This window comes from Hemitrygon akajei, chromosome 5 (assembly GCF_048418815.1).
Source record: "Hemitrygon akajei chromosome 5, sHemAka1.3, whole genome shotgun sequence".
In the NCBI taxonomy this organism is placed as follows: Eukaryota; Metazoa; Chordata; class Chondrichthyes; order Myliobatiformes; family Dasyatidae; genus Hemitrygon; species Hemitrygon akajei.
This window is the reverse complement of record NC_133128.1, coordinates 103200627-103227353: the sequence shown is the minus strand read 5'-3', so window position 1 is coordinate 103227353 and position 26727 is coordinate 103200627. Positions and strand designations below refer to the sequence as shown.

The following is a 26727-nucleotide window of genomic DNA, read 5'->3' as shown; positions in this document are numbered from 1 at the left end:
CATAGCCTTTTACTGTCTAAATTCATTATCGAAAATGTATAATAAGTAATGTCTAATATAACATTAGTCAATTGAAAAAGCATTAGCTTTAGTGGGAATGGGAACAGTTCAGGCTGGGTTCAGTTGTAATCAAAGTTCAGTGGGTAAAGTTGTAATTGAACAGTGCAAGGGAGAAGTTGAAAGTGGAGATGTTTCAGCTCCAGTCCAGGTACAATCAAGAGGGTGAAGATAGGGGTAATCATGTTGTGGTTATATTTGATGTAGAATGAGGGGGGTTCTCATTGAAATCAGCGAACATTGAAAGGCCAAGATAGACTAGAAGCACATATGACAGTAGTGTTTGAGAGGTACAGCAATATCAAGTCAAGTCAAGTCACTTTTATTATCATTTTGACCATAACTGCTGGTACAGTACATAGTAAAAATGAGATGTTTTTTCAGGACCATGGTGTTACATGACACAGTACAAAAACTAGATTGAAGTACGTAAAAAAACAACACAGAAAAAAACAACTACACTAGACTACAGACCTACCCAGGAGTGCACAAAACAGTGCAGGCATTACAATAAATAATAAACATGACAATAGGGCAAGGAGTCAGTCCAGGCTGTGGGTGTTGAGAGTCTGATAGCCTGGGGGAAGAAACTGTTACATAGTCTGGCTGTGAGAGCCCAAATGCTTTGATGCCTTTTCCCAGATGGCAGGAGGGAGAAGAGTTTGTATGAGGGGTGCATGGGGTCCTTCTTAATGCTGTTTGCTTGCGGATGCAGTGTGTAGTGTAAATGTCCGTGATGGCAGGAAGAGAGACCCCGATGGTCTCAGCTGACCTCACTATCCGCTGCAGGGTCTTGTAATCCGAGATGGTGCAATTTCCGAACCAGGCAGTGATGCAGCTGCTCAGGATGCTCTCAATACAACCCCTGTAGAATGTGATGAGGATGGGGGGCGGGAGATGGACTTTCCTCAGCCTTCGCAGAAAGTAGAGATGCTGCTGGGCTTTCTTTGCTATGGAGCTTGTTGAGGGACCAGGTGAGATTCTCCGCCAGGTGAACGCCAAGAAATTTGGTGCTCTTAACGATCTCTACTGAGGAGCCATCGATGTTCAGTGGGGAGTGGTAGCTCCGTGCTCTCCTGTGGTCAACAACCATCTCTTTTGTTTTGTTCATGTTCAGAGACAGGTTGTTGGCTCTGCACCAGTCTGTTAGCCGTTGCACCTCCTCTCTGTAAGCTGACTCGTCATTCTTGCTGATGAGACCCACCACAGTCGTGTCATTGGCAAACTTGATGATATGGTTCGAGCTGTGTGTTGTAGCACAGTCATGGGTCAGCAGAGTGAACAGCAGTGGACTGAGCACACAGCCCTGGTGGCTCCCGTACTCAGTGTGATGGTGTTGGAGATGCTGCTCCCGATCCGGACTGACTGAGGTCTCCCAGTCAGGATGTCTAGGATCCAGTTGCAGAGCCCAGTAGGCTCAGCTTTCCAATCAGTTTCTGAGGGATGATTGTGTTGAATGCTGAACTGAAGTCTATGAACAGCATTTGAACGTACGTGTCTTTTTTGTCCAGGTGGGAATAAATATGCAGGGAATGAGGAAATATAGATCTTGCATAAACATTTATCATTAGCTTGGCACAGCCATTGTGGGCATAGGGCCTGGGCCTGTGTGGTACTGTTCCATATGAGCTTGATGTGTGGTGTAGATAGGGGCCTGTTTCCATGCTGTCCAATTCTGACTCAGAACCCCTAGAATGACAGTGCAAGAGAGAAAGTGGAGAAAGCAAGTTGCACAGTGGTAATAGGAGTGAGAGAAGGGTGCATTGCACAAAGTTCAGCTGAGAGGTAAGAAAAGGAAATACCATAGGTAAGGTGTACTTGAGGAGAGATTGGATGCAAAATGAAAACAGAGATCCAAGAGTATTCTGCAGTATCACCAGGAGAGTGGTAGGGTCAATCAGCGATTAAGTTGATTTATGGGGCAGAGGGCATGGCACCAAGGAAGATTGTGCTGGAGTCTCAAAGGAAGATCAAGTGCCGGGGATGTATAAATGGAATTTGCACAGACCCCCAACTATAACCTTCCAAACATTTGCAGATCTGACACTAGTACCTGAGAACTGGGATATTGTTCTTGAACCCAGTAATGATAGGCTATTCAGTTTAGGCTCAATCAGGAAAATTATCAAAATTTATATCAGGTACTGAATTGGTATTACCCTGGACAAATGTGGATTGATTAGAAAAAGCCAGCATTGACTTGTTGCTTAGAAAGATGAAAAAAATTTTTGATGAGTTTTTGCGGGAGATCAATACAGGGAGCATTTTGTATATTAAACTCCAACAGGCCTCAAATTGGCTCGTTATTGATGGGCCGAATGGCCTACTTCTGCTCCTATATCTTATAGAATCCTGTGTACTAGAAGAGACTGTGGTAGAAAATTGGCCAAGCTTTGGAAACAGTAGTGAAAGGTTGTTTATCAGACAGGAGGGAAGTATTCCTCGAGGTTTGGTCTGAGCACACTGTTTTTCTTTGTGGATGTTAATGTAGACAGCACAATTTCCAGATTTGCAAATGGCACAAAGCCTGGGAAGGTACCAATACTGAGGAGGACATTGAAAGACCAGGAGCTATTGTCAGACTGCTGGAATGGATGGGCAGCTGGCAGTGTAGCACAGAAAGTGGGACACTTTATTTTGGAAAACTGATAAAGTGGAAAGCTCAAGCAGTAGAGGAACAGAGAGGTGCATGTGCTTGCAGGGAAAGGACAGCTCGAGAAAGTTGCTTAAAAAAAAAGTTTATGACATTCTGGGATTGAGAAATAGACAATAAAGCAACAGGCCTTTCAGCGAAGATGTCTGTGCCAAACATGATGCCAAGTTTAACTAAATCTCTTCCTGCACACAATCTATATCCATCCATCTATATACATTTTCACATGCCTATCAAACAGCCTCTTAAACACCACTATTGAATCTGTTTCCATCACTCCCTTTGTAGTCATTTAGGACTATGGAAAACAAAAACTTGCCCCAAAGATCTCCTCTAAATTTCCCCCCCTCACTTTAAATGCATATCCTCTAGTATTTGACAATTTTACGCTGTGAAAAAGATTCTGTCTCGTGTGTCTAGTACAAGAGCAAGGAAGTGATGAACTTTTGTAAAATATTGATTTGCTGGGGTATAGTGTCCAATCCCTGCCTTTGCACTGTAGGAGAGATATGAAGGGTTGAGAGAGGGTGCAGAAGAGATTTACTAAATGATCCCAGTGCTGAGGGACTTGAGTTGCATAGAGAGATTGAGCAAGCTGGCACTGTTCCCACTGGTACTGTTACGAACCCCGTAACTGAGTGTCTTACCAGCAAAGATAGGAGTAGCCGTTGAAGTCTGATGATACTGTTTTTAACCGTTTTTATTAGTAAAAATACACAAAAATAATATCAATGCAAATATACAGATAATATACGTCATCAATACTAAACCTAAAAGTGCGGGTATAATAATAATCAATAAGAAATAAGCTCTATCGTTGTCGAATTGTCCGATGGAAATATAAAGTTCAGTTCAGTTCATACAGGCTGCAGTCGTTGTTGCTCGCGGTGTTGCAGTTGTTGGAGAGAGAGAAAGAGAGAAAAAGCAGTAACAGCTATTAACTTGCCGACTTTCCTTTTATGATCTGGATCCTTCGATTCGTTGTTGTTGTGGCCATTCACGTCGCGTGACCCCTCCGCGTCCTTTAGCTAGACCGTTCCGTGGTGGACTCGTCACCCAGGCAAGGGTGGACACACACACAGGCCCCACCGGTCTCGTAGCGTCTCTCCTGGTGCGTCTGAGGGGTGTTGCCCAGACCCTACTTTTATCCTCACTCACGGGGTCTCAGGTGTCAATCAGGTTGGGATGATGCAATCCCTCAACCAGACCATTCTGGCTGCCCCCTGAAAGGGTTTCAATGAATAGTACAGTACTCAATACACAATTCCTCCTTCAAGAGACAATAGCAGTAATCTCTCTCTTTGTCAATAGGAGACATTCCACCTTGTGTATTCTGGCGTTGTCTCTCTCTCATTACTGACATGATGTGTATCTCTCTCATTTCCTGGGTATCAGACCCGAAATAATAGCGATCTTGCGATTCTCAAAAAGGGGGGGGGGCGGGCATTGGCGATTCTGTACCCTTCTGCCCATCAGAGTTGCTCCTCATTCATAACAGTACCAAGAAAATTGTGAAGGAGTGTGATAGAGGATTTTAAAATCACAAAGGGTCCAGAGAGAGTAAATAGAGAAACTATTCCTATTACCGTAGATTCCGGACTACAGAGCGCACCTGATTAAAAGCCGCTGGCTCTAATTTTAGAAATAAAATCAATTTTTTAATTGTAAAGGCCGCACCGGATTTTCGGCCGCAGGTGTCCCACGTTGTAATATGAGATATTTACACAGAAAGATATTACACGTGAGGATTTTTTTAACTTTTAATTAAATCCATATGGTAACAAAAACAAATACATATTGCAAATGCTTTTTTTCGAACCGGGCCCGTAACGCGGCTACTTTTAAATATACGTTGCGTATACTTCTTTACTGAACAACATTCCAATATCTCCTAACGACTGGTAAAAAATATATATATTGCAGCCTACCAGGAAAAGTTATTGATCACCTTTAACTTAAAAGCAGCGTTCGCTCAGATCCAAAGCCGCTCGCGTAATGCGCTCCCTCCCTCCGTCCCGTTTCATCGCAAACCGGCATTTTCCCACAAGACACCGCGAAACCGGGTGTGACGTCATAGCATCCCGCGATGTAGTACAGAAAACAAATATAGTTAAAACTCTTCTAACTTTAACTAGAAAATGAATTACTAAGCGAAAATATTATAAACTAAGTAACTGCCATAAGGCAGCACAATGCTTCGAGTGTTTTCCATGTTGATGAGGGTGAGTACAAATGACTGATTTACAATAATTTAATTGTGAAAGTGCGCTTGATTTATCGTACAATTTCATTGGACCTCTGTGAACTACTCATCAATTTTATTGGTCTACTGTTACGAGGCAAAATGTTTACGAGGCGGCATGAAAAAAAACCATGTATTAGCCGCTCTGGATTATAGGCCGCAAAGTTCAAAGCTGTTCAAAATGTGGGAAAAAAGTAGCGGCTTAAAATCCGGGATCTACGGTAGTTAAAAGGTAGCTGGTTAAAAACAACCAAAGCGAGCTGAGGAAAAGTTTAATACACAGCAACTGGTCAGGATCTGGCATGCAGTATCTGGGGCAATACTGCTGGCTGTTCTGGAAGTACAGAGTTAGAGTTTGCAGGGCTCTGAGGAGAGAGTGGAATTAGATTGCTCTCACAGATATTGGGCTGTATTGGTTTATTATTTTCATATCTGCCGAGGTACAGTTGGGAAACTTTGCTCACATGCCACCTAGACAGATCATAGGTACATCAGGGGTAGGATGAAGAATATAGTGTTGTCTTTGCAGAGTGCTGTGCAGGTAGATATGAGAATTGTAGTTAAGGTGCTATCAAATCTATTAATAAATTGATAGCAGGATACAGTGAAAACTATTTTGTATGCTATCCATTCAAATAATTTTACAACAGCACTTTGAGGCTCTACGAGAATATAGTGTTGCAGATATAGAGAGTGCAGAGCGGAAGACAAAATGCAAGACCGTTGAGGTCAAGAATCTATGTTATTGTACTAGGGGACTGTTCAATGGTCTTGTAGAAGCTGTTCGAGTCCAATAGTACTTACTTTCAGGCTTTTGTATCTTTTGCCCATTAGGAAGGGGGAGAAGAGAAAATATCTGGAATAAATGGAGTGTTTGATGATGTTGGCTGCTTTACTGAGGCAGCGAGAAGTGGCAACAGAATCCAGAGAGGGGAGGTTGGTTTTTGTGATGGCCATAACTCACAGAAAATTAGTCCTGATGAAGGGTCTCTGCCCAAAATGTCAACAGTTCATTTCACTCCATAGACACTGCCTAACCCGCTGAGGTGTCACTCCAGATTCCCAGCATCAATAGTCTCTCGTGTCTCCACAACTCTCTGCAGTATCTTGCAGTTCTGAGTAGAGCAGTTACCATAGCAAGCCCTACTGCATCTGGATGGGATCCTCTCTATGGCGATTGATAAAAATGGGCATTTTAAAACAATTGTTGGATGTGGCTGTTGTTCAGAATGTCTGCCCATTTGTTGCCTATCTCATGGGTTAGGGAAGTGTTGAGGGTCAATCACATCAGTGAATCTTGAGGTGCACATCGATTAGAGTTGGTCGAGACAGCAGGACTTCATTTAAATGTCTTTTTACGTATGGTTTCTTACTCTGATGCACTTTTCCTGAACGAATATCTGATATTTTTTTTTAGTTTAAACTCCCTGTTGCCCGGTTACTGTGTTTCAAACTGATGTATCTGGAACAATCTGGAACCTTCCCATAACTTAAACTGTGCACATACTGTCCGACGTTTAATAATTGACCATGTTAAGGTGAATCTATTGAAATAGATTATTTTTAATGTAGCCATTTTAATTAACATCTTGATATTTTCAGAACCCAGTCACGGGACTGTTGCCAGCGAGTGTGGATCAGAAGGATGCCTGGGTGAGAGACAATGTGTACAGTATTCTGGCTATCTGGGGCCTGGGATTAGCCTACCGCAAGAATGCTGACCGAGATGAAGATAAGGCCAAAGCTTATGAACTCGAGCAGGTCAGTTGTGGTGAGAAAGGAAATATTAATGAAAGAAACAGGAAATCACATCTTGCTACATCATTTATTTCCTCTCTAAACCTCATACCAATAGATTCATGGCTTCAGGTAGCATGGTTTTAATGAATGCCTTTCATAGCGGTTACAATTCCTATAAAAAGTATTCACCCCCTCCATGGAAGTTTTCACATTTTATTGTTTGGCAACATTGAATCAATAGATTTAATTTGACTTTTTTGAAACTGATCAACAGAAAAGACTCATGTAAAAGTGAAAACAACTTTCTGCAAATTAGTGTAAATTTGTTACAATTATTAAATATAATAGATTGCATAATTATTCACCCCCTTCAAGTCTGTATTTAGTAGATGTACCTGTGGCAGCAATTACAGCTTTGCATCTGTGTGGATAGGTCTCAATCAGCTTTTAACATCTGGACTGGACTGCAATTTTTCACCCATTCTTCTTTACAAAACTGATCAAGCTCTGTCGGATTGCATGGGATCATGAGTGAACAGACCTTTTCAAGTCCAGCCACAAATCCTCAATTGGATTGAGGTCTGGACTCTGACTTGGCCACTCCAGGACATTAACTGTTTTTAAGCCATTCCTGCGTAGCTTTAACTTTATGTTTGGGGTCATTGTCTTGCTGGAAGACAAATCTACTCCAAGTCGCAGTTCTCTAGCAGACTGCGCCAGGTTTTCCCTCCAGGAATACGCTGTATTTTGCTTCATTTTACCCTCTACCTTCATAAGCCTCCCAGAGTCCTCAGCAGTGAAGCATCCCCACAGCATGATGCAGCCACCACCTGCTTCACAGTGGGGATGGTGTGTTTTTGATGATGTGCGGTGTTTAGTCAGATGGCCAAAACTCAGTTTTAGTTTCATCAAACCATAGAATCTTCTGGCAAACTGAAGCCGAGATTTCACATGAGAATATTTCAACAGTGGCTTTCTCTTTGCCCCTCTCCCATAAAGCTGCAACAGGTGAAGCACCCAGGCAACTGTCATTGTACGTGCAGTCATTTCAACACAGAAGTTTGTAACTCCTCCATAGTTGTCATAGGTCTCTTGGTGGCCTTCCTCACAAGTCCCCCTTCTTTCATGGTCACTCAGTTTTTGAGGATGGCCTGCTCAGGCAATTTACAGCTGTGTTGTATTCCTTCCATTTTTTGATGATCGATTTAACTGTACTCCAAGGGATATTCACTGACTTGGAACTGTTCTTGTATCAATCTCCTAACTATTACTCTTGACTCCATGGTGTAGGTTTTTGCCAGGATACTGACTATCCAGCTTTTGGACCTTCCAGATCCAGGTGTATTTTTTTTTACAATCAATTGAAACACCTTGGCTGTACAGAAGTGATGTCCATTTAACTAATTATGTGACTTCTAAAACCAATTGGCTGCACCAGTGATCATCTGGTGTGTTATATTAAAGGAGTGAATACTTATGCAATTAATTTTTTTTAATTTGTAATTAATCTTGATCACTTTGTAGAGATGTTTTCACTTTGACACGAAAAAATCTTTTTCTGTTGATCAGTGTCAAAAAAAGACAAATTAAATCCACTATGATTCAATGTTGTAAAACACCAAAACATGAAAACTTCCAAATACTTTGTAATCAGCTCTGTAATTCCAGGTGTTGATTCATGCCCTGAGTTCACCTGCTTTTCCTATGAAACTTCTTGCATTGAAGTATATTGTTAATGTGGGAAGTAAACAATTCAAACTTTAGACCCTTGGTTACATTTATTGCAGTTATGAACATCTATAATCAGAGTCAGGTTTATTGTCACTGATATTTGATTTCCAGCAGTAGCACAGTGCAGGCATAACAGATTTCCATTAGCTACAATAAAGGTAAATAGTGTGAAGGAGGAACAGTTCATGGAGCATCCAGAAATCTGATGGCAGAGGTGAAGAAGGTGTTTTTAAAGTATTGAGTGTGTCTTCAGGCTCCTGTACCTCCTCCCTGATCAAGTGATGAGAAGGGGGTATGGATGGTGAGGATGGATGCCACCTTCTTATTTTTGCCAGGAAAAACATTGATTTTTTGTATCAGTTTTGGAGGATGGTTTGTCCAATTAAAATTCATTCATTTGCTCTGCAATTTAAAGCTATTTCCTGCCATTATATTGAAGAATGGATGACCAATCCAAGGTGAAATGATATTAGGAAGGCTTCTCCAGGAATTGTGGGAAAGGTTGCATCTTCTTTTGGGTAAATTATTTTGAATGAATGGTGAGAGTTTACCACTCCTGGCTGGTACTCCTGCCCTTCAACATCATTGACACAGATTGTCCAGTCACTACCTCATCCCCACTGGGGCTTTGTTTCCTCCCACAGTCCAGTCGGTAGGTTAATTTGTCATTGTAAATTGTCCTGTGATTAGGTTGCTTTGAACATCTCAAGAAATCCTTGGGATCGGCAGTTCACTGATTGGCTCTGTTTTGCCACTTGGTTCTGGCCAGCGCTGTATTGTTGCTCAACTTGTTCTCCATAGATCTGTAGAGAAAGTTGAGAGGGTGTATTTACCTACTCTTAAATTGCATGAACTCGTTCCATGCCACGAGTCGGGAGAACTGGTGGGCACCCTGGTTGCTAATTTATGCATCCCCAATAATATCTGTTAGGTTGATAAGGTCGGATGAGATTGCCGAGTTTCAGACACATTGTGACGACGAATGCTTACTGCCTGCAGAGCCATGGGTCTTCCTATGATCCAGTGCCTCATCCTTTTTTGGAAGTGCCTGCTCTACTAACTGTCAGTCAGGTCTTATGTCTCAAGTTAGGATGCCGCTTACCGCACCCCTACCAAAGCTCCCCGATGACTTCTATTTCCCCTAACGCCTCTTTAGGGCATGTAACCACCCCTGCTGGTAATCACAATTCTAAACTCATAGAATCAAAGTTAAAGGTTAATTCTCATTTAATGATACATGAATATAGAAAAACTGAAGTGTTCCACAAGGTGCAATACACATCACCAACAGTACACATGGTCATGATAGCAGAAAAGAGTCACAAAAACTACAGCCTAAGTGGCACGGCCTGTAGACAGATAGTACATGGGATGTTGTCCTACTCCAGCTTGTTCTTCCACTGAGCAAATACCACTTTGGAGTGCTGATTGAACAGTGGAGAGGCCAGCCCCCAACCTAGTACAGATTCCAGCGCACCAGGAGGTCTCCGCTCTCCAATACCGCCTCTGTCTCCTGGACCTGCTGCAACAGACAACCCCGTGGCAGGTGGGCCGAGACCGTGTCACAACCATTTCCTCTCCGTCATTCTCCCCAGTAAACTGAACTTGTAGTATTCTACATTACCAATGCCCAACAAGGTCTTGTGATCACATGAAAATGTCCAAGACAATCACTCCCTCCATTTGTTGGAAGGTGCACTGCCTGGCAATGGTACACCACCAGCCCAGGTGACAACACAAAGGTATGCAATAATCCAGCTCCATCTCTATTGAGCAACTCACTGACGGTGTAGACCTGCAGTATTTGATGTTCTTGATATCCAGCAGTGTCTTGCAATCATAAGGACGTGAAGTATGAATGATTACGTTTGCTTGGACCTGGAGTGGTCACTACAGAGCGTGCCGCCATCTTTTCATGCTTTGCGATAACATGCCCTTAAGCCAAACCTGCCCATGCTGTCTGTGTAGCCCAGTGAGTTTGGAACATCTACCCAAGCATTCTAACATCTACCCTTGTACTCTTCCAGATGGCTTTAAAATTTTGTAATGCGCTTGCCTCAACCATAACTTCTGTCAGCTCACTCCAAATATACATCACCCTTGGTATAAAGAAACTGCCCCAGATGTCCCTTTTAAATCTCTTGCCTGACATAAAGCTATGTCCTATTGTTGTTATGCAACACACAAAATGCTGGAGGAACTCAGCAGACCAGGCAATATCTAGGAAAAGAGTATAGTCAACTTTACAGGCTAAGGCCCTTTGGCAGGACTGACAAAGGATTTCAGTCCGAAATGTCAACTGTACTCTTTTCCATAGATGCTGTCTGGCCTGCTGAGTTTCTCCAGCAATGTTGTGTGTGTGGCTCAGATTTCCAGCGTCTGCAAATTTTTTCTTGTTTCCTTTTGTTGTTAGTATAGTTTGCCTGGGAAAAAGACTAAGCCCTTTCACTCTTTATGCCCCTCATGATCTTGTATCTGAACAGGTCACCCCTCAAGCTCCTATATTTGCTTGCTCTTCTTGCATATAAACTTTATAACTCAAAAACTCAACTCCCTCTATAACAGGGGTTCCCAACCTTGCTTTATGACATGGACTCCTACCATTAACTGAGGGGCCTGTGGACACCAGGTTGGAAATCCCTGTTCTATAGCCTCATTCCTCTTGAAGAAAGATGTAGTGTGCCATTGAGACCAATCATTCCATACACAAGACCTGGAGATGGTTCAAAAGGAAAGCAAGAGAATGATGAATATAGATTTACTATGACGGAGAGTGCAGTGCAGGCCGACAAATACATTGCAAGGACAACAATGAGGTAGACAGAGATCAAGAGTACATTTTCATCATACAAGAACTCTGTCCTGGATTATTACAACAGTAAGACAGAAGCTGTTGAAGCTTTTTACCTTCTGCCTAATGGGAGGGAGTTGAGAGAATGACTCTCCGTTAAAATGCTGTCCCCTCCAAGGCTGCACGAAGTGTGGACAGACCTCTTCAGTGCCAGTTCTGTCAATGCTTGGGAGTCCCTGGTACTCATTAAAAAATAAACTCAGCCATCCTCAGGGGGCTCTGTTGCTCTTCCAGTACATGCCATTGTGAAACAGTAAAATAGAGCTTTGGTTTAGTATCTTGTCTAAAAGGAGGCTTCTACAATAATGCAACATTCCCATCATTATTCTAACTTAAACACAGGATCTTCAAGCTGCAGGGATGGGGTTGCTGCCAACAACTACACCTGTAACTGTGCTACTTCTGTGGTGAGGGTACTTAGAATGAAGGGGTCTTTCAAAGAAGCAACACCACCCCATGGTTCAAATGCACTAGGGTCATAAATAGAGCAGAGTTTGTCACTGAAAGAAACAAGGTCTTTGAATCTGTTCTGAGAAGCAAGTCAGAAGTATATTGCCAGGAGAGCAAGGATAAATTTAGTGGAAGTGATAGTGCAAGCATGTCACTTATGGACAAAGTGTCTTAAATCTCATTTTAAACATTTGCTGTCCAAGGGCTTCTGGTACTCATTGTCAGAGTATCACTCCAACTCAATTGTTTTGTTCATTCACTGGGTGTGGATTAAAACACGAATACTCCTGGTATCATTGACGTGGGAGTGTCACTGAGTGGGCACCAGGAATCGGAACTTTAACAAGACTCCCCACTTTATTAGAAGATGGTGAAACCAATGAAATATCACCAAGTTTTGTCCTTGTTTGGTAGCCATATTGGTATATTAGAGAACAAGTCTCAGAAATGCTTATTTGCAGAACAGTTAGCTTATATTGTAAAGATGGTTTTTAAATAAACTAATGTTAAAGAAAAAGTTTTCAGAGGAGTTCCTCTCTCTCCCCCCTCATAACACCTCACTATTCATCTACCTGTGCTCTATGATTGAGGAAGTTTCTGAAACCACTACTGTTATATGTACAAGTATTTCCTGATGTCACTCAATGGGCCAAGACGATGCCTCCTGTTAGTATTTGCACTAGAATGCTGCCAGGGCTTAGAGGGTTAGCTGTGGTTTAGACCTTTTTATTTCAGGCTTTTTTATTGACCCCATCAAAATATTTAGATGGACTGATGGTTTATCTAATTCACCAACAAGCCATGTGTGTGAAGATCTGAACTGATTATTTGTTTCCACAGAGTGTTGTGAAGTTAATGAGGGGGCTCCTCCAATGCATGATAAGACAGGTATGTTGTTTGTATTAATCTGCTGTTTTCATCAATTGATAATACTGTATCATACTGATGATTGTAGCTTCAACAATTCCTGATTAATAGTGCAGAGCGGGTGTACATTAATTGTTGAACTTCCATTACTGCAGATATTCTGATTTCCTCCTGATCTTTATTGCTACTTTAATTTCTGCAATTTCCTTCAAACATTGCTGCTAAAAATAATTCTAGTTCCTGTCAATGGAAGTGCATTGTACCTTATTGTACCTTTGGAGCTAAGGATGCATCTTCAGTGTTGGGGGAGAATGAAAGGAATGTAAAGTGAGAGGTCTGAGACATTTATATGCAAGTTACCACAAGCTTCACTGAGGACCAATGGTAAATTAAGTCAAAGACTGAGACGTCAATATAACACACGTCCCAAATATGCTCAGAGAGCAGCTGCTTTCTCCCAGGAAGCAGCTGAGGAAGTTCACGGCAGCTGGCTCAGTAAGTAGTTGGAATCAGGAATCAAATCCCTAAGCATTAAGGTAGATGCAGGCTGGTGCTGAAAGAGGAACAAATAAAACTCCCCACAATTTTAAGTTGCTTAAGTTGTTTTTGGACTAAGTGTAGCATATATTGTGTGAGGGTATAGGCATTTCATGTTAAAGCTCTCCTGGGTCATTTCCCCCACAGTAAAGATAATGGCATTTATTAACAACTATTGTAGTGAAAAGGAACCCAAAATCTGATACTGGATTGTGATTTCTGCATTAAATACATTGTACTTTAAACCCATTAGTGCTAGACAGTCTAGGAATTGTTTGTTATGAGAATCATATAGTTGTTCTGTTATCCTCCCCATTCTCACACCAACCTGTCTATCATCAGCCTCCTCTACTGACAGGGTGAGACCAGACAGTATTCTTCTCTAGTCTACAAGATCGCCAGCAAGTTGTAAGAGTGGGCTCCCTCACCTCCAACCTTCGGACTCTCAATACAGTAGCCCCTCAGGGCTATGTACTGAGTCCCCTCCTTTACTCCCTGTACGCCCATGATTGTCATCACCCACAGCTCCAATCTGCTAATTAAATTTGCTGATGACACTACATTGATTGGCCTCATCTCAAACAATAATGAGGTGGCCTACAGGGAAGAAGTCCTCTCTCTGACACAGTGGTGTCAAGAAAACAACCTCTCGCTCAATGTCACAAAAACAAAGGAGCTGGTTGTGGATTACAGGAGGAATGGAGACAGGCTATTGACGTCCCTATTGACGTCAGTGGATCTGGGGTTGAGAGGGTAAACAACTTTAAGTTCCTCGTCATCCACATCACCGAGGATCTTCATTGATGAAGGAAGAGCAGTAGGTGTACTGTATATGGATTTCAGCAAGGCATTTGATAAGGTACCCCATGCAAGGCTTATTGAGAAAGTAAGGAGGCATGGGATCCAAGGGGGCATTGCTTTGTGGATCCAGAACTGGTTTGCCCACAGAAGGCAAAGAGTGGTTGTAGACGGGTCATATTATGCATGGAGGTCGGTGACCAGTGCTGTGCCTCAGGGATCTGTTCTAGGACCCTTACTCTTCGTGATTTTTATAAATGAGGGATGGGTTAGTAAGTTTGCTGATGACACAAAGGTTGGAGGTGATATGGATAATGTGGAGGGCTGTCAGAGGTTACAGTGCGACATTGATAGGATGCAAAACTGGGCTGAGAAATGGCAGATGGAGTTCAACCCAGATAAGTGTGAGGTGGTTCATTTTGGTAGGTCAAATATGATGGCAGAATATAGCATTAATAGCAAGACTCTTGGCAGTGTGGAGGATCAGAGGGATCTTGGGGTCCGAGTGCATAGGACATTCAAAGCAGCTGCGCAGATTGACTCTGTGGTTAAGAAGGCTTATGGTGTATTGGCCTTCATCAATTGTGGAATTGAATTTTGAAGCCAAGAGGTAATGTTGCAGCTATATAGGATCCTGGTCAGACTCCACTTGGAGTACCGTGCTCAGTTCTGGTTGCCTCACTACAGGAAGGATGTGGAAGCCATAGAAAGGGTGCAGAGGAGATTTACAAGGATGTTGCCTGGATTGGGAAGCATGCCTTATGAAAACAGGTTGAGTGAACTCGGCCTTTTCTCCTTGGAGCGACGGAGGATGAGAGGTGACCTGATAGAGGTGTACAAAATGATGAGAGGCATTGATTGTGTGGATAGTCAGAGGGTTTTTCCCAGGGCTGAAATGGTTGCCACAAGTGGACACAGGTTTAAGGTGCTGGGGAGTAGATATGGAGGAGATGTCAGGGGTAAGTTTTTGCTCAGAAAGTGGTGACTGCGTGGAATGGGCTGCCAGCAACGGTGGTGGAAGTGGATACGATAGGGTCTTTCAAGAGACTTTTAGATAGGTACGTGGAGCTTAGAAAAATAGAGGGCTATAGGTAAGCGTAGTTATTTCTAAGGTGGGGACATGTTTGGCACAACTTTGTGGGCCGAAGGGCCTGTACTGTGCTGTAGATTTTCTATGTTTCTATGTTTTACCTCACGTGGTCTATGCCAGCCAGCTGTGTGGTGAAAGGCACAACAGTGCCTCTTTCACCTCATACAGAGGAGGAAATTTGGTATGGGCCCCCAAATCTAAGAACTTTCTACAGGGGCACAATTGAGAGCATCCTGACTGGCTGAATCACTGCCTGGTATGGGAACTGTACTTCCCTCAATCACAGGACTCTGCAGAAAGTGGTGCGGACAGCCCAGCACTTCTGTAGTTGTGAACTTCCCATGATTCAGAACATTTACAAGGACAGGTGTGTAAAAAGGGCCCCTTAGGATCATTGATTGGGATGGCTTGGGTCCCCACAAACTGTTCCAGCTGCTACCATCCAGGAAATGGTACCACAGCATAAAAGTCAGGACCAACAGGCTCCTTCCAACAAGCCATCTGACTGATGAACTCACACTGATTTGAGTATACTCTATATTACATTGACTGTTTTATAAATTACTATGATCGCACATTTAGATGGAGACAGAATGTAAAGATTTTCCCTCATACATGAAGGATGTAAGAAATAAAGCCAATTCAATACAACCTGATGGCACGAACATTGAATACTCCCAGATCTGGTAAACTGCTCCCCCTCTGGCACTCTTCTCCTCATCAACCTGTTTCTTCCTACACGTATCCCAGATCCCATCACTGTTTCTTTCCCTCCACTGCTCATTATTTGCCTACCACCCCACATTCTCCTCCTCTATCTCCCTTACTTGATTCCATGCTCCACCTTCATCCAAATTATATCATCTGCAGTCCTTTATCAAAGTTCCAAGTACTTTATACAAGAATGAATACATTATACAACATTGAGATTTGTCTCCTTAGACAACCACAAAGAACTCATTTAAAAAAGGCCAATGGATACCCAATGTGCAGAGAGGAAAAAACAAATTGTGTGAACAATAAAAGAAAGCAAATAGTATTTAGAACAAGAGAGTCCTCGTTGTTAGAATCTCAGGAGCGAGATACGAGTGGTGTCACATCAACAACCTGGCACTCAATGTCAGTAAGACCAAATAATTGATTGTGGACTTCAGGAAAGGCAAGAAAAGGGAACATGAACCAATCTTCAGAAGGATCAGAAGTGGAGAGAGAGAGCAATTTCAAGTTGCTGAGTGTCAAGATCTGAGGATCTAACCTGGTCCTTACATATTGGTGCAGCTATAAAGAAGGCAAGACAATGGCTACATTTCATTAGCGGTTTGAAGAGATTTGGTTTGTCACTTAAAACACTCAAAACTTCTATAGATGTACCATGAAAGGCATTCTGACAGACTGCATCACTGTTTGGTATGGGTGAAGGGGACTATTACACAAGACTGGAAGAAGCTGCAGAGGGTTGTAAATATAGTCAGTTCCATCTTGGGTACTAACCTCCGTAGTAACCAAGACGTCTTCAAGCAACAGTGCCTCAGGTGACATCCATCACCCAGGACATGTCCTCTTCTCATTGTTACCAACAGGAAGGAGGTACAGAAGCCTGAAGGCACGCTCAGTGATTCAGAAACCGCTTCTTCCCCTCTGTCATATGATTACTAAATGGACATTGAACCCATGAACACTACCTCACTTTAAAAAATATATTATTTCTGTTATTGCACTATTTTAATCTACATATATACACTTTTTCTGCATCATGTAATGCACTGTATAGCTGCTGCCACCAAGTTAACAAATTTCACAACACATGGCAGTGATAAGAAACCCAATTCTGATTCAGATACGAAGCCTGAAGCAGCCCTACAGCCTCCGTTCTGCACATAGTCGAGTAAATGTCACAGACCACTTAGACACAAAGCCTGTAGCAGCCCCACAGCCTCAATCCTTTATCATCTCCATCCATCATCTCCCAGCCTATTCCCACTCTCCTTCCCCCCCATCTAATTATCATGTGCCTCCCAATGGCTAGTTCCTGCCTTAATCCTTCCCTCTACCTCTCATACTAGTCATCTCCTCTCCATCTTTCAGCCTTGAAGGGTCTTGACTGAAGTGTCAACTGTCCATCTTCCTGCACAGATGGTGCCTGACTTGCTGAGTTCCTCCTTTTGTTTTGCTTCAGGTTCCAGCATCTGCTGTCTGTGTTTCTAATCAAAGCTGCAACTTACTTGAATCCTAGGTGGAGAAAGTTGAAAAGTTTAAACAGAGCCAGAGCACGAAGGACTCTCTCCATGCCAAGTACAATACAGCCACGTGTGCGACAGTGGTCGGTGACAATGAATGGGGCCACCTTCAAGTGGATGCTACCTCCCTCTATCTGCTCTTTCTAGCACAGATGACTGCATCAGGTGAGAACAGCCCCACTTTATTTTAGAGGTTGTGTTTAATAAAATGCTTTAAACAGTTGTACAATTACTAGCAGCCTGCTGGCTAAACTGCTTTAATGACACCAATTTTCAGCATCAAGGCTTCTTTGTTGACATGGGATTGTGGATGCTGGAATCTGGAGCACACAATCCACTGGAAGAACTCAGCAAATTGGGAAGTCTTGGTGGCAGGAAAGAAGTTGTTGACATTTCAGGCTGAAGTCCCACATTGGGAAAGTGGAGAAGTGAGATGAATAGCAAACTGCTTAACCCACTAGGTTCTTCTAGCAGATTGTGTGAAGCATCTTCAGTTCTTGGGTGGCATCTCCCAGATAAGGCATGACTATCAGACAGGTTCTTGTTAAGCATTCTTCAGGTTTGGCAGAGGGTAGAGCTATTGCCTCATAGAACCAGAGACTAGGGTTTGATTCTGACTTCGGACACTGTCTGGAGTTTGCATATTCTCATCAGAGCATAATCAGGAATAGATGTTCTGACCTATTGAGCCCTCTCTGCCATTTAGCAAGATCATGGCTGATTGGGCTGTGGACTTGGCTTTGCCTACCTGCCTGTTCCTCATAACCCTTAACCAACCACAGTCACACTTCGGAAAGTCCGATCACCTGGTTGTAAGATATAGGAACAGAATTAGGCCATTTGGCCCTTCAAGTCTGCTCTGCCATTTCATCATGGCTGATCCATTTTCCTCAGTCCCAATTTCCTGCCTTCCCTCCATATCCCTTCAAGAATCTATCAACCTCTGTCTTAAATATACATAAAGACTTGGCCTTCACAGCCACCTGTGGTGATAAAATTTGGATTCACCACTCTGGCTAAAGGAATTCCTCATCTCCATTCTAAATTCTGAAATTTAGAATCCTTCTATTCTGAAAGTGTCTCCTGATCTTAGACTCCCCCATCCTTTCCAAATCTACCCCATTGAGGCCTTTCAACGTTTGAAATCCACCCTCCCCCCAATTCTTCTGAATTCCAGTGAGTACAGACCCAGAGCCATCAAATGCTCCTCATATGATAAGCCTTTCATTCCTGGAATTATTGTCGTGAGTCTCCTTTGAACCCTCTTCAATGTAAGCACATTCTTTCTTAGATAAGGGGCTCAAAGCTGATCACAATACACCAAATGTGGCCTCAGCAGTACCTTACAAAGCCTTCGCATTACATCTTTACTTTTGTATTCTAATCCTCTCAAAGTGAATGCTAACATTGCATTTGCCTTCCGCACCACCGACTCTACCTGCAAGTTAATCTTTAGGGAATCCAGCAAGTCCCCTTGCACCTCAGATTCTTGAATTTTCTGTACATTTAGAAAATAGTCTACCCTTTTGTATCTTGTACTAAAGTACATGACACTTTCTTCCTGACACTTAACATCTACTACTTATTTGCCCATTTTCCTAATCTGTCCAAGTCGTTCTGGAACCTCTGCTTCCTGAACACTACCTGCCCCTCTACCTGCCTTTGTATCATGGGCGAACTTGACCACAAAGCCATCAATTCCATCATCCAAAATCACTGACACATCATAAAAAGATCCTGGATGACTGTGATGCTTCACTCCCAGATGAGCTCAACACCTTTCCTACACTCTTTGAAAGGGAGAAAAAAATGGCACCTGTGCAAATCCCTGCAGCCTCTGGTGACCCTGTGATCTCCATCTCAGAGGCCACATTAGAACATCTATTAAGAGGGTGAACCCTTGCAAAGCATCAGGCTCTGATGGTGTACTTGGCAGGGCTCTGAAAACCTGTAGCAACCAACTGGTGGGAGCGTTCAAGGACATCTTCAATCTCACTGCTGCAGTTTGAGGTTAACATCTGCTTCAAACTGGTGTCAATCATACCAGTGCCCAAGAGTAGCCCGAGCTGTCTCAGTTACTGGCCAGTTTCACTCACATCTACTGTGATGAAGTGCTCAGAGAGGTTGGCCATGACTAGAATCAACTCCTGCCTAAGCAAGGACTTAGACCCATTGCGATTTGCTTATTACCACAATAGGTTTACAGCAGATGCAATCTCACCGACTCTGCACTTAGCCTTGGATCACCTGGGTGATAGCAATACCTTTTGTCAGGCTGCTGTTTATTGATTACAGCTTCACATCCAACACAATCATACCCTCAGTTCTAATCAACAAGCTCTAAAACCTGGACCTGCACCTGGATCCTTGACTTCCTCATTGGGAGACCAGATCGGAATTAACATTTCCTCCTTGCTGATGATCAACACCAGCACACCTGAAGGATGCATGCATAGCCCACTGCTCTGCCCTCTGTACACACGACTAGCTAAGGCACAACTCATGCCACATCTACAAATTTGTTGATGACAATTATTGTTGGCAGAATTTCAGATGGTGACGAGGCAGCATACAGGAATGAGAGAGATCAGCTGGCTGGGTGGTGTTGCATTCAATGTCTGTAAGACCAAGGAATTAATTGTGACCTTCAGGAAAGGCAAGGGGACCACACCAGTCCTCGTCAGTGGAAAGGGTGAGCAGTTTCAAGTTCCTGTGTGTCAACATCCCTGAAGATCTATCCTGGATGCAACACATGATTCAGTTCTAAAGGCATGACAGCAGCAATATTTTATTAGGAGTTTGAGGAGACTTGGGATGCTACCAAAGACTCTCAAATTTGTATAGGTGTACAGTGGAGAGCATTCTAACTGGTTGCATCACTGGCTGGCATGGGGGGTGCGGGTGTTCCATTGCACAAGACTTGAAAAAGCTGCAGCAAGTTAAAAACTCAGCCAGCTCCATTATGGGCATTAACCTCCACAGCATGCAGGACACCTTCAAAATGCCATGCCTCAAAAATATGGCATCCATCATTAAGGACCCCCATCACCCAGGATATGCCCTGTTCTCACTGCTATCATCAAGGAGGTGGTACAGACAGAAGCCCGAGGAGGTACACTGTTCATGAAGTTTCTTCCCCTCTGCCATCAGATTTCTTTTTTTTTTCTTCCTTTTTTTAATATATGGAACGCTTCACGAATTTGCGTGTCATCCTTGCGCAGGGGCCATGCTAATCTTCTCTGCATCGTTCCAATTTTAGTATATGTGCTACCAAAGCAAGTACCCATCAGATTTCTGAATGAGTAATGAACCCAAAAACTAACTCGCCATTTTTTGCTCTTTTTACCACTTATTACTTAATTGTCATACATTTCTTATTGTAATTGATAATTTTAAATTATATATTGCAACATACTGCTACCACAACATATGCCAGTTTTGTATTCATTCTCCTGTTATGCAAAAACTATAACTGTGGCTTAAATATATTAAGAGGAGCCTCTACTGCTTCTGAGTAGAGGATTCCACAAATTTGCTACTCTGGGAAAAGCAGTTTGGCCTCAACTCCAAAGCAGTGCATCCAGCACTTCTGCTGGCAGCTCATTCCGCACTCTCACTACCTTCATGGTCCCCTTAACCATTTCACCTTTCACTCAACACACAACCTCTGGTTCTAGTCTCACCCAGCCACAGTGAAAAAAGCCTACTTACATTTACTCCCATCAATAGCCCTCAATTTTGTATACCACTATAAAATCTCTCTATCTTCTGCACTCTAGGGAATAATGTCCCAACCTATTCAACCTTTCCCTATAGCTTAGGTCCTCAAGACTGACAACATCCTTGAAAATTTTTTCTGCATTACTTCAGTCTTATTCATATCCATCTTGTAGTTAGATATGTGCAAATTAGGCCTCACCAACATTTTATACAAACAACATAACATCCCAACTTCTGTACTCAATATTTTGATTTATGAAGGCCAATACGCCAGAAGCTTTCTTTATGATCTTCTCTACCTGTGACCCCACATTCAAGGCATTATGGATCTGTAGTCCCAGTTTCCTGTTATACCACTCCTCAGAGCCTTACCACTCACTGTGGTTTGCCCTCCTAAAGTGCAAGACTACCCACTTGTCAACATGAAACTTCATCTGTTATTTTTCAGCCCATTTTTTTCCTGCTGAACCAGATCCCACTGCAAGCTTGATAGTTTTCCCTCACCATCCACTATATCCCCTAATCTTATTGTCATTCACAAATTTGCTGATTCAGTTTACCACATTATCCGAACTGTTGATATAGATGACAAACAGACCCAGCACTGACACCAGCACACTAGTCACAGGCCTCCAGTCAGAGAAGCAGTCATCTATAACCACTTTCTGGTTTCTCCCACAAAGCCAATGTCTAATCCAATTTACTACCTCCTCCTGAATGCCAAGTGACAACCTTCTTGATAAGCCTCCCATGTGGGATCTTGTCAAAGGCCTTGCTAAAGTCCATGTAAACAACATCCATTGACTTGCCTTCATCAACTTTCCTAATAACTTCCTTGAAAAACTCTAAGATTAGTTAGCCATGAACTAGCATGCACAGAACTATGCTGACCATCCTTAATCAGTCCACCCAGAGCCGTAAAATACCTTCCAGTACCTTTCCCACTGATATCAGGCTCACTGGCCTACAATTTCCTGGCTGGTTCTTAGGGCTTTTCTGAAACAATGGAAAAACATTAGCTGTCCTCCCAGTTAAGGATTTTTAAATATCACTGCCAGGGCCCCAGTAATTTCTCCACTAGCTTTCCACAGGGACTGAGGAAACATCCTGTCAAGCCTTGGGGCTGGGGGTGGTTGCAGGATTTACCCACCCTAATTACTCAAGGCAGCAAACACCTCCTCCTCTAATCTGCATAGAGTCCTTGGCCCCTGCAGCTTTTACTCACTGCTATAGGCTGTCTGTCTCCTGAGTAAATACAGATGCAAAAAAATCTATTTAAGATCTCCTCCATCTCTTTTAGCTCCACATATAGATTACCATTCTGATATTCTAGAGGACCAATTTCATCCCTTGCAATCCTTTTGCTCTTAACACATCTCTAGAATCTCTTGGGCTTCTCCTTTCACCTTGTCTGCTGGGGCAACCTTGTGCCTTCTTTTAGCCCCCCCCCCCCCCCCCACCGATTTTCTTCTCAACTGTTCTCTTGCATTTCTTAAACTCAAGCATCTCATTTGTTCCTTCCTACCCATAGCCGCTGAGCTCCTTTTTCTTAACCAGGGACTCTCTCAAAAAACAAGGTTCTCTAAACATGTTATTCTTGCCTTTTATTCTGACAGGAACAAACTATACTCGCAAGGTTTCACTTTGAAGGCCTCCTACTTACCAAGTATACCTTTGCCAGAAAACAGCCTGTCCCAACACACTTGCCAGATCCTTTCTGATACCATTAGAATTACCTTTTCTTCTCTCCCCTCACCCCCACCCGTGCTGCACTAGCAAGCCTTCCAGTTCAGGTGCAAACCATCCCTTCTGTACACTTTCCCTAAAAGAGAAGGAAATGTTCCAGAAATGTGCAGGAGGGAGGGCTTCGCCATCTCTACAGTTTTTCCCATTTCTGGCCCCACTAGCACATGGCACAAGTAGCTGTTTTGAGATCACAACCCTGGAGTTTCTGTACTTTATCTTAGCAGCTTACTCCCAGAACTCACTTTGCAGGATGCATACCATTGGTTCCGACATTGACCAGAACTTCTGGCTTCTTACCCTTCCACTCAAGAATGCTGTGGACCTGATCTGAGATGTCTCTGACCCTGCCACCTGGGAGGTGACATTATGTCCAAGAATCTCCTGTCTGTTCCCCTAACTAATGAATCCCCTATCTTTATAGCTTGGCTCTTCTCCCTCCTGAGCCATAAAGCCAGATCAGGTGCCAGAGACCTGACTGCTATGGCTTTCCTCTTCTAGGTCATCCTAGCAGCAGAAGTGCAGGAAGGCACAGAACTCAGGTGCATCAAACTACACCAAGTGGGACAATTCAACAGCTCAAACTTCTACTATCTCCTCTGGCTCCCACAGCTGCTAAAGATGTCTAACATATAGGCTCAGGGTTTCTTCTCTCACCTGCGGTTCCAGTGGAAGTTGCAGCACTTGTCCAAGTACCGTAGCTACCTAGGGGACCCTCAGTCTCCCAGAGACCATTATTTCATGCTTTAAACAAATGTTTCAGATGATTGAAATCAGACTAAGATTTTAGGATAGCATCACCTGGGGTCAGAAGTTTCCATCTCCCTCGCCCTGTTTCACTGAGTCCCTCTTGTCTGGGTTCCCGGGGTGAGTGGCATCAGATCTCATCATGTTACTAGGCTGGTGAGACAAGTTGAAAATTACCTCCTGAAGCATTCTATATTTGGCAAAATGTGGCTTTATTAAAAGGGAATTTGGCTGAAGTTAAATTCAGTGTCCAGACATCAGGAATGAATGATTAAACAAAGAAAGTAGTTTTAATGCAAATACCACTGAAAATGTCATTCCGTATCAAAGCACTGGGATGGTTTGTTGTGCAGGATAGAATTGCCTTTAAAACCCATTCCTAAAAGATTTGAAAATGACCTTTATGACAGACACACAGGCCAGGCAGCATCTTATGGAAAGAAAGTACAGTCAACATTTTGGGTTGAGACCCTTCACAGGACAGGTGTACTTTTTTCTATAAATACTGCCTGGCCTGAGTTCCTCCAGCATTGTGTGTGTTGCTTGGATTTCCTGCATCTGCAGGTTTTCTCTTCTTTATAGTAATTTGATATTATGCTCTCCATAGGGTTACGCATCATTTTCACCTTGGATGAAGTATCGTTTATACAGAATCTTGTGTTTTACATCGAGGCTGCTTATAAAGTTGCTGTAAGTATTTGCAGAGATTAGATGAGAAACAAGAATAGCCAGGATAATTGATTCATGCTAGCTGCCTCACTGACAGCTGTTCAAAGTCAATGTGAGTGAGTACAGCAAGCTATCTGGGTGCTTTGTTGTAGAGTGGTGCACAGGTCACTCAGTCTCAGGGCTGAGTGAGAACAGAAAGATTACTGCTCTTCAACTGCGAGCCACACTGGAAGGAGTCAGTGTCAGAGTCAAAGGCAAGTTGAAGTTTTACAGAAAACATATTGGAGGATTGCAAGTGGAATACTTATTATTGAGGGGAACAGACACAAGGGTACTCTGTACTGACAGTCCATTTCCTTTCCCTCTCCTGACAGTCACCCACGTACCTGCCTCCTGCAACTTAATGGTGACTACTTTTCTGCAGCTCCTGTCAATCACCACCTCATTCTCCCGTGTGAGCTGAAGGTCATCGAGCTGCAGCTCCAGTTCATTAACACGTTCTGAGGAGCTGCTGCTTGGTGTATCTGGTGCAGATGTGGTTATCTGGGAAGCTGGAGATCTCCCAGAATTCCTACATTGTACACAGAGAACACAACAGCCCCTGGGGCCATCCTCACCACTCTAACATTGTACTAACAGATGAAGAGTGAAGCAGCTTACCAGTATTTACCTTACCCAAGTCTGTTCTCATCTGCACAAACTTGTGACTGAAATGCTTCTCTGCCCAGTTTTAGCATCTCAGCAGGGATCTCCTCTCATCTCAAGATGTATTTTTGAATCAGCTTATGTTGCAGGGATTTGTGTTTTATCTGCACCCTGAATCTGTCTTTCACACAAGGCCCAGTTGCCCTTGAATCAGGACAGCACAAATTAAATCTCTTATACAGCAGTGGTGTTTATTCAACAAAGCAGCGTTTCAGTCCCTGCAACAGTATGCACTGGGAAATACTTGAGTCAGAACTCAAAGATATTCCCCTTCCACTGAAAATGTTCCAGCAATTCATAGTATTTCTGTTATAATAACTATAAACATATTTTACAACATCAGTAACCCACATCTCTGTAGTATTTGATCTGTGTCTTATCTGCAGGGTTGCCTCTAATTGGATTTTGTCTACTTCACTAGACAGACTCCCATTCTCCCTGTTGTAATTTATGGTCATGTCCTATTGTGAGTGTTTATTTTTACCCCAGCTCTTCCCCACACCATTCAATAGAAATGCTTCCCCAAAATATGATTAAACTGTGCCTCCATTATTGATACCTTCATTATCCCTTTCCAGTTTATATGACACACAAGTTGACCATTATACAAACTTAACTAATCTTCTTACAATCCCCAATTCTGTTCAGGCATTCCCCTACTTACCCACACACTAAACCTCAAAACTGACCCTATTCTACAAAATTCTTCATTCAGTTCTGAAAAAACCTGAATCTAGTTTTGAAAGTAATTCCTTAGAAAGCTCACATGCAGGCTGTGTCATCACATCTCCTGTTGCAATAAATTGTTTTGAGATTGTTGTAGATCTGCCATTTGGTCTACAGACCAGTTTCTTTTCCCTTGAATAAAAGCTGGACCTTTCAGTCCAGGGATACTTCAAGTTCATGATTGATTAACTCATTCTCTTTTTTTAAAAAAATAATTTATTTTTATTGAAGTTCATCATCAAACAAACATTTCCATAAGATGTATTTCAGACATTGTACATATAATCATATATATCACAAATCTCTACAAAGTATTTATCTGAGGTATACACTCATAGAAAAGAGTGGAAAGAAAAAACAAGCAATAGGAAAGAACTATGTACAAGTAGGGAGTGATTTTTTTTTACAACAGATTCATTGATTTGTGAGAATAAAATCAGGCCTATGAGGCATTATGTAGTTGAACCATTTTTCCCAGTATGAATCAAATTGTTCCAAATTGAATAAAATTTGCTTACATTTGATTGGATTTAATAGCCCGTTGACATTAAAAGAAATGAATTTTACCTTGTCCTTAGCCATCTGTATTTATCTGTCAATGTATCATTGAAATTAGAATAAAACTTAATCGATCTACTCCCTGAACAAATAAGAACCAAGAAATGCAAATAACAACAAAAATGGCAACGAACGTGTAATTCCAAGGCTGAGGTCTCTGGTAGATGACCCTGCGTTGAGCTAGAGGAAATGTCTAGCTGTGGGGGATAACCCCTCCTACTTGTGAGTTGAGGGCCCCCATTACAGTATTCATAAAAGTCAGTGAACAAATCCATTACACAGAAAAGATTTCCCTGTGTACTAATATATATATATATATATATATACTAGTATACACACACTCACACTCATTTTGGTAGGGAAAAAGGAGTAAGTGAGCGAATAAAGAATAACAACTAAGTAATATAAAATCCACATTATAATAAGTATTTCTCAAGATAGGTATATCACCGTCTACTTTTCCTTCCGTTTAGCTTCTCAACATTTTTAAAGTTAGCCAAACCTTATGGCTCTTCTGAAAGGGGTGAGGACTGTCTTTCGGAAACTCCCGGTCTCTTCCTGATATATTTCTCTCGGCCTCCTCCTGTCTCCTGCCTTCTCGTTTCT

The 26727-nt window shown here is 42.5% G+C and overlaps 1 protein-coding gene and 1 non-coding gene across 4 annotated transcripts in view; one reads left to right on the top strand and one right to left on the bottom strand.

Moving 5' to 3' along the window:
• Positions 1–26727, top strand: part of LOC140728033 (phosphorylase b kinase regulatory subunit alpha, liver isoform-like) — a 153280-nt gene that overhangs the window by 5846 nt on the left and 120707 nt on the right. For all 3 annotated transcript variants that reach the window (XM_073046147.1, XM_073046148.1, XM_073046146.1), the window contains exons 3-6: positions 6555–6713; positions 12565–12612; positions 17250–17418; positions 24071–24153. In XM_073046147.1, the coding sequence (XP_072902248.1) occupies positions 6555–6713; positions 12565–12612; positions 17250–17418; positions 24071–24153 (459 nt within the window). The remainder of the gene's footprint in view (positions 1–6554; positions 6714–12564; positions 12613–17249; positions 17419–24070; positions 24154–26727) is intronic.
• Positions 20430–20536, bottom strand: LOC140728641 (U6 spliceosomal RNA). Its single transcript, XR_012099131.1, has one exon. It is a non-coding gene; the product is annotated as a U6 spliceosomal RNA (small nuclear RNA).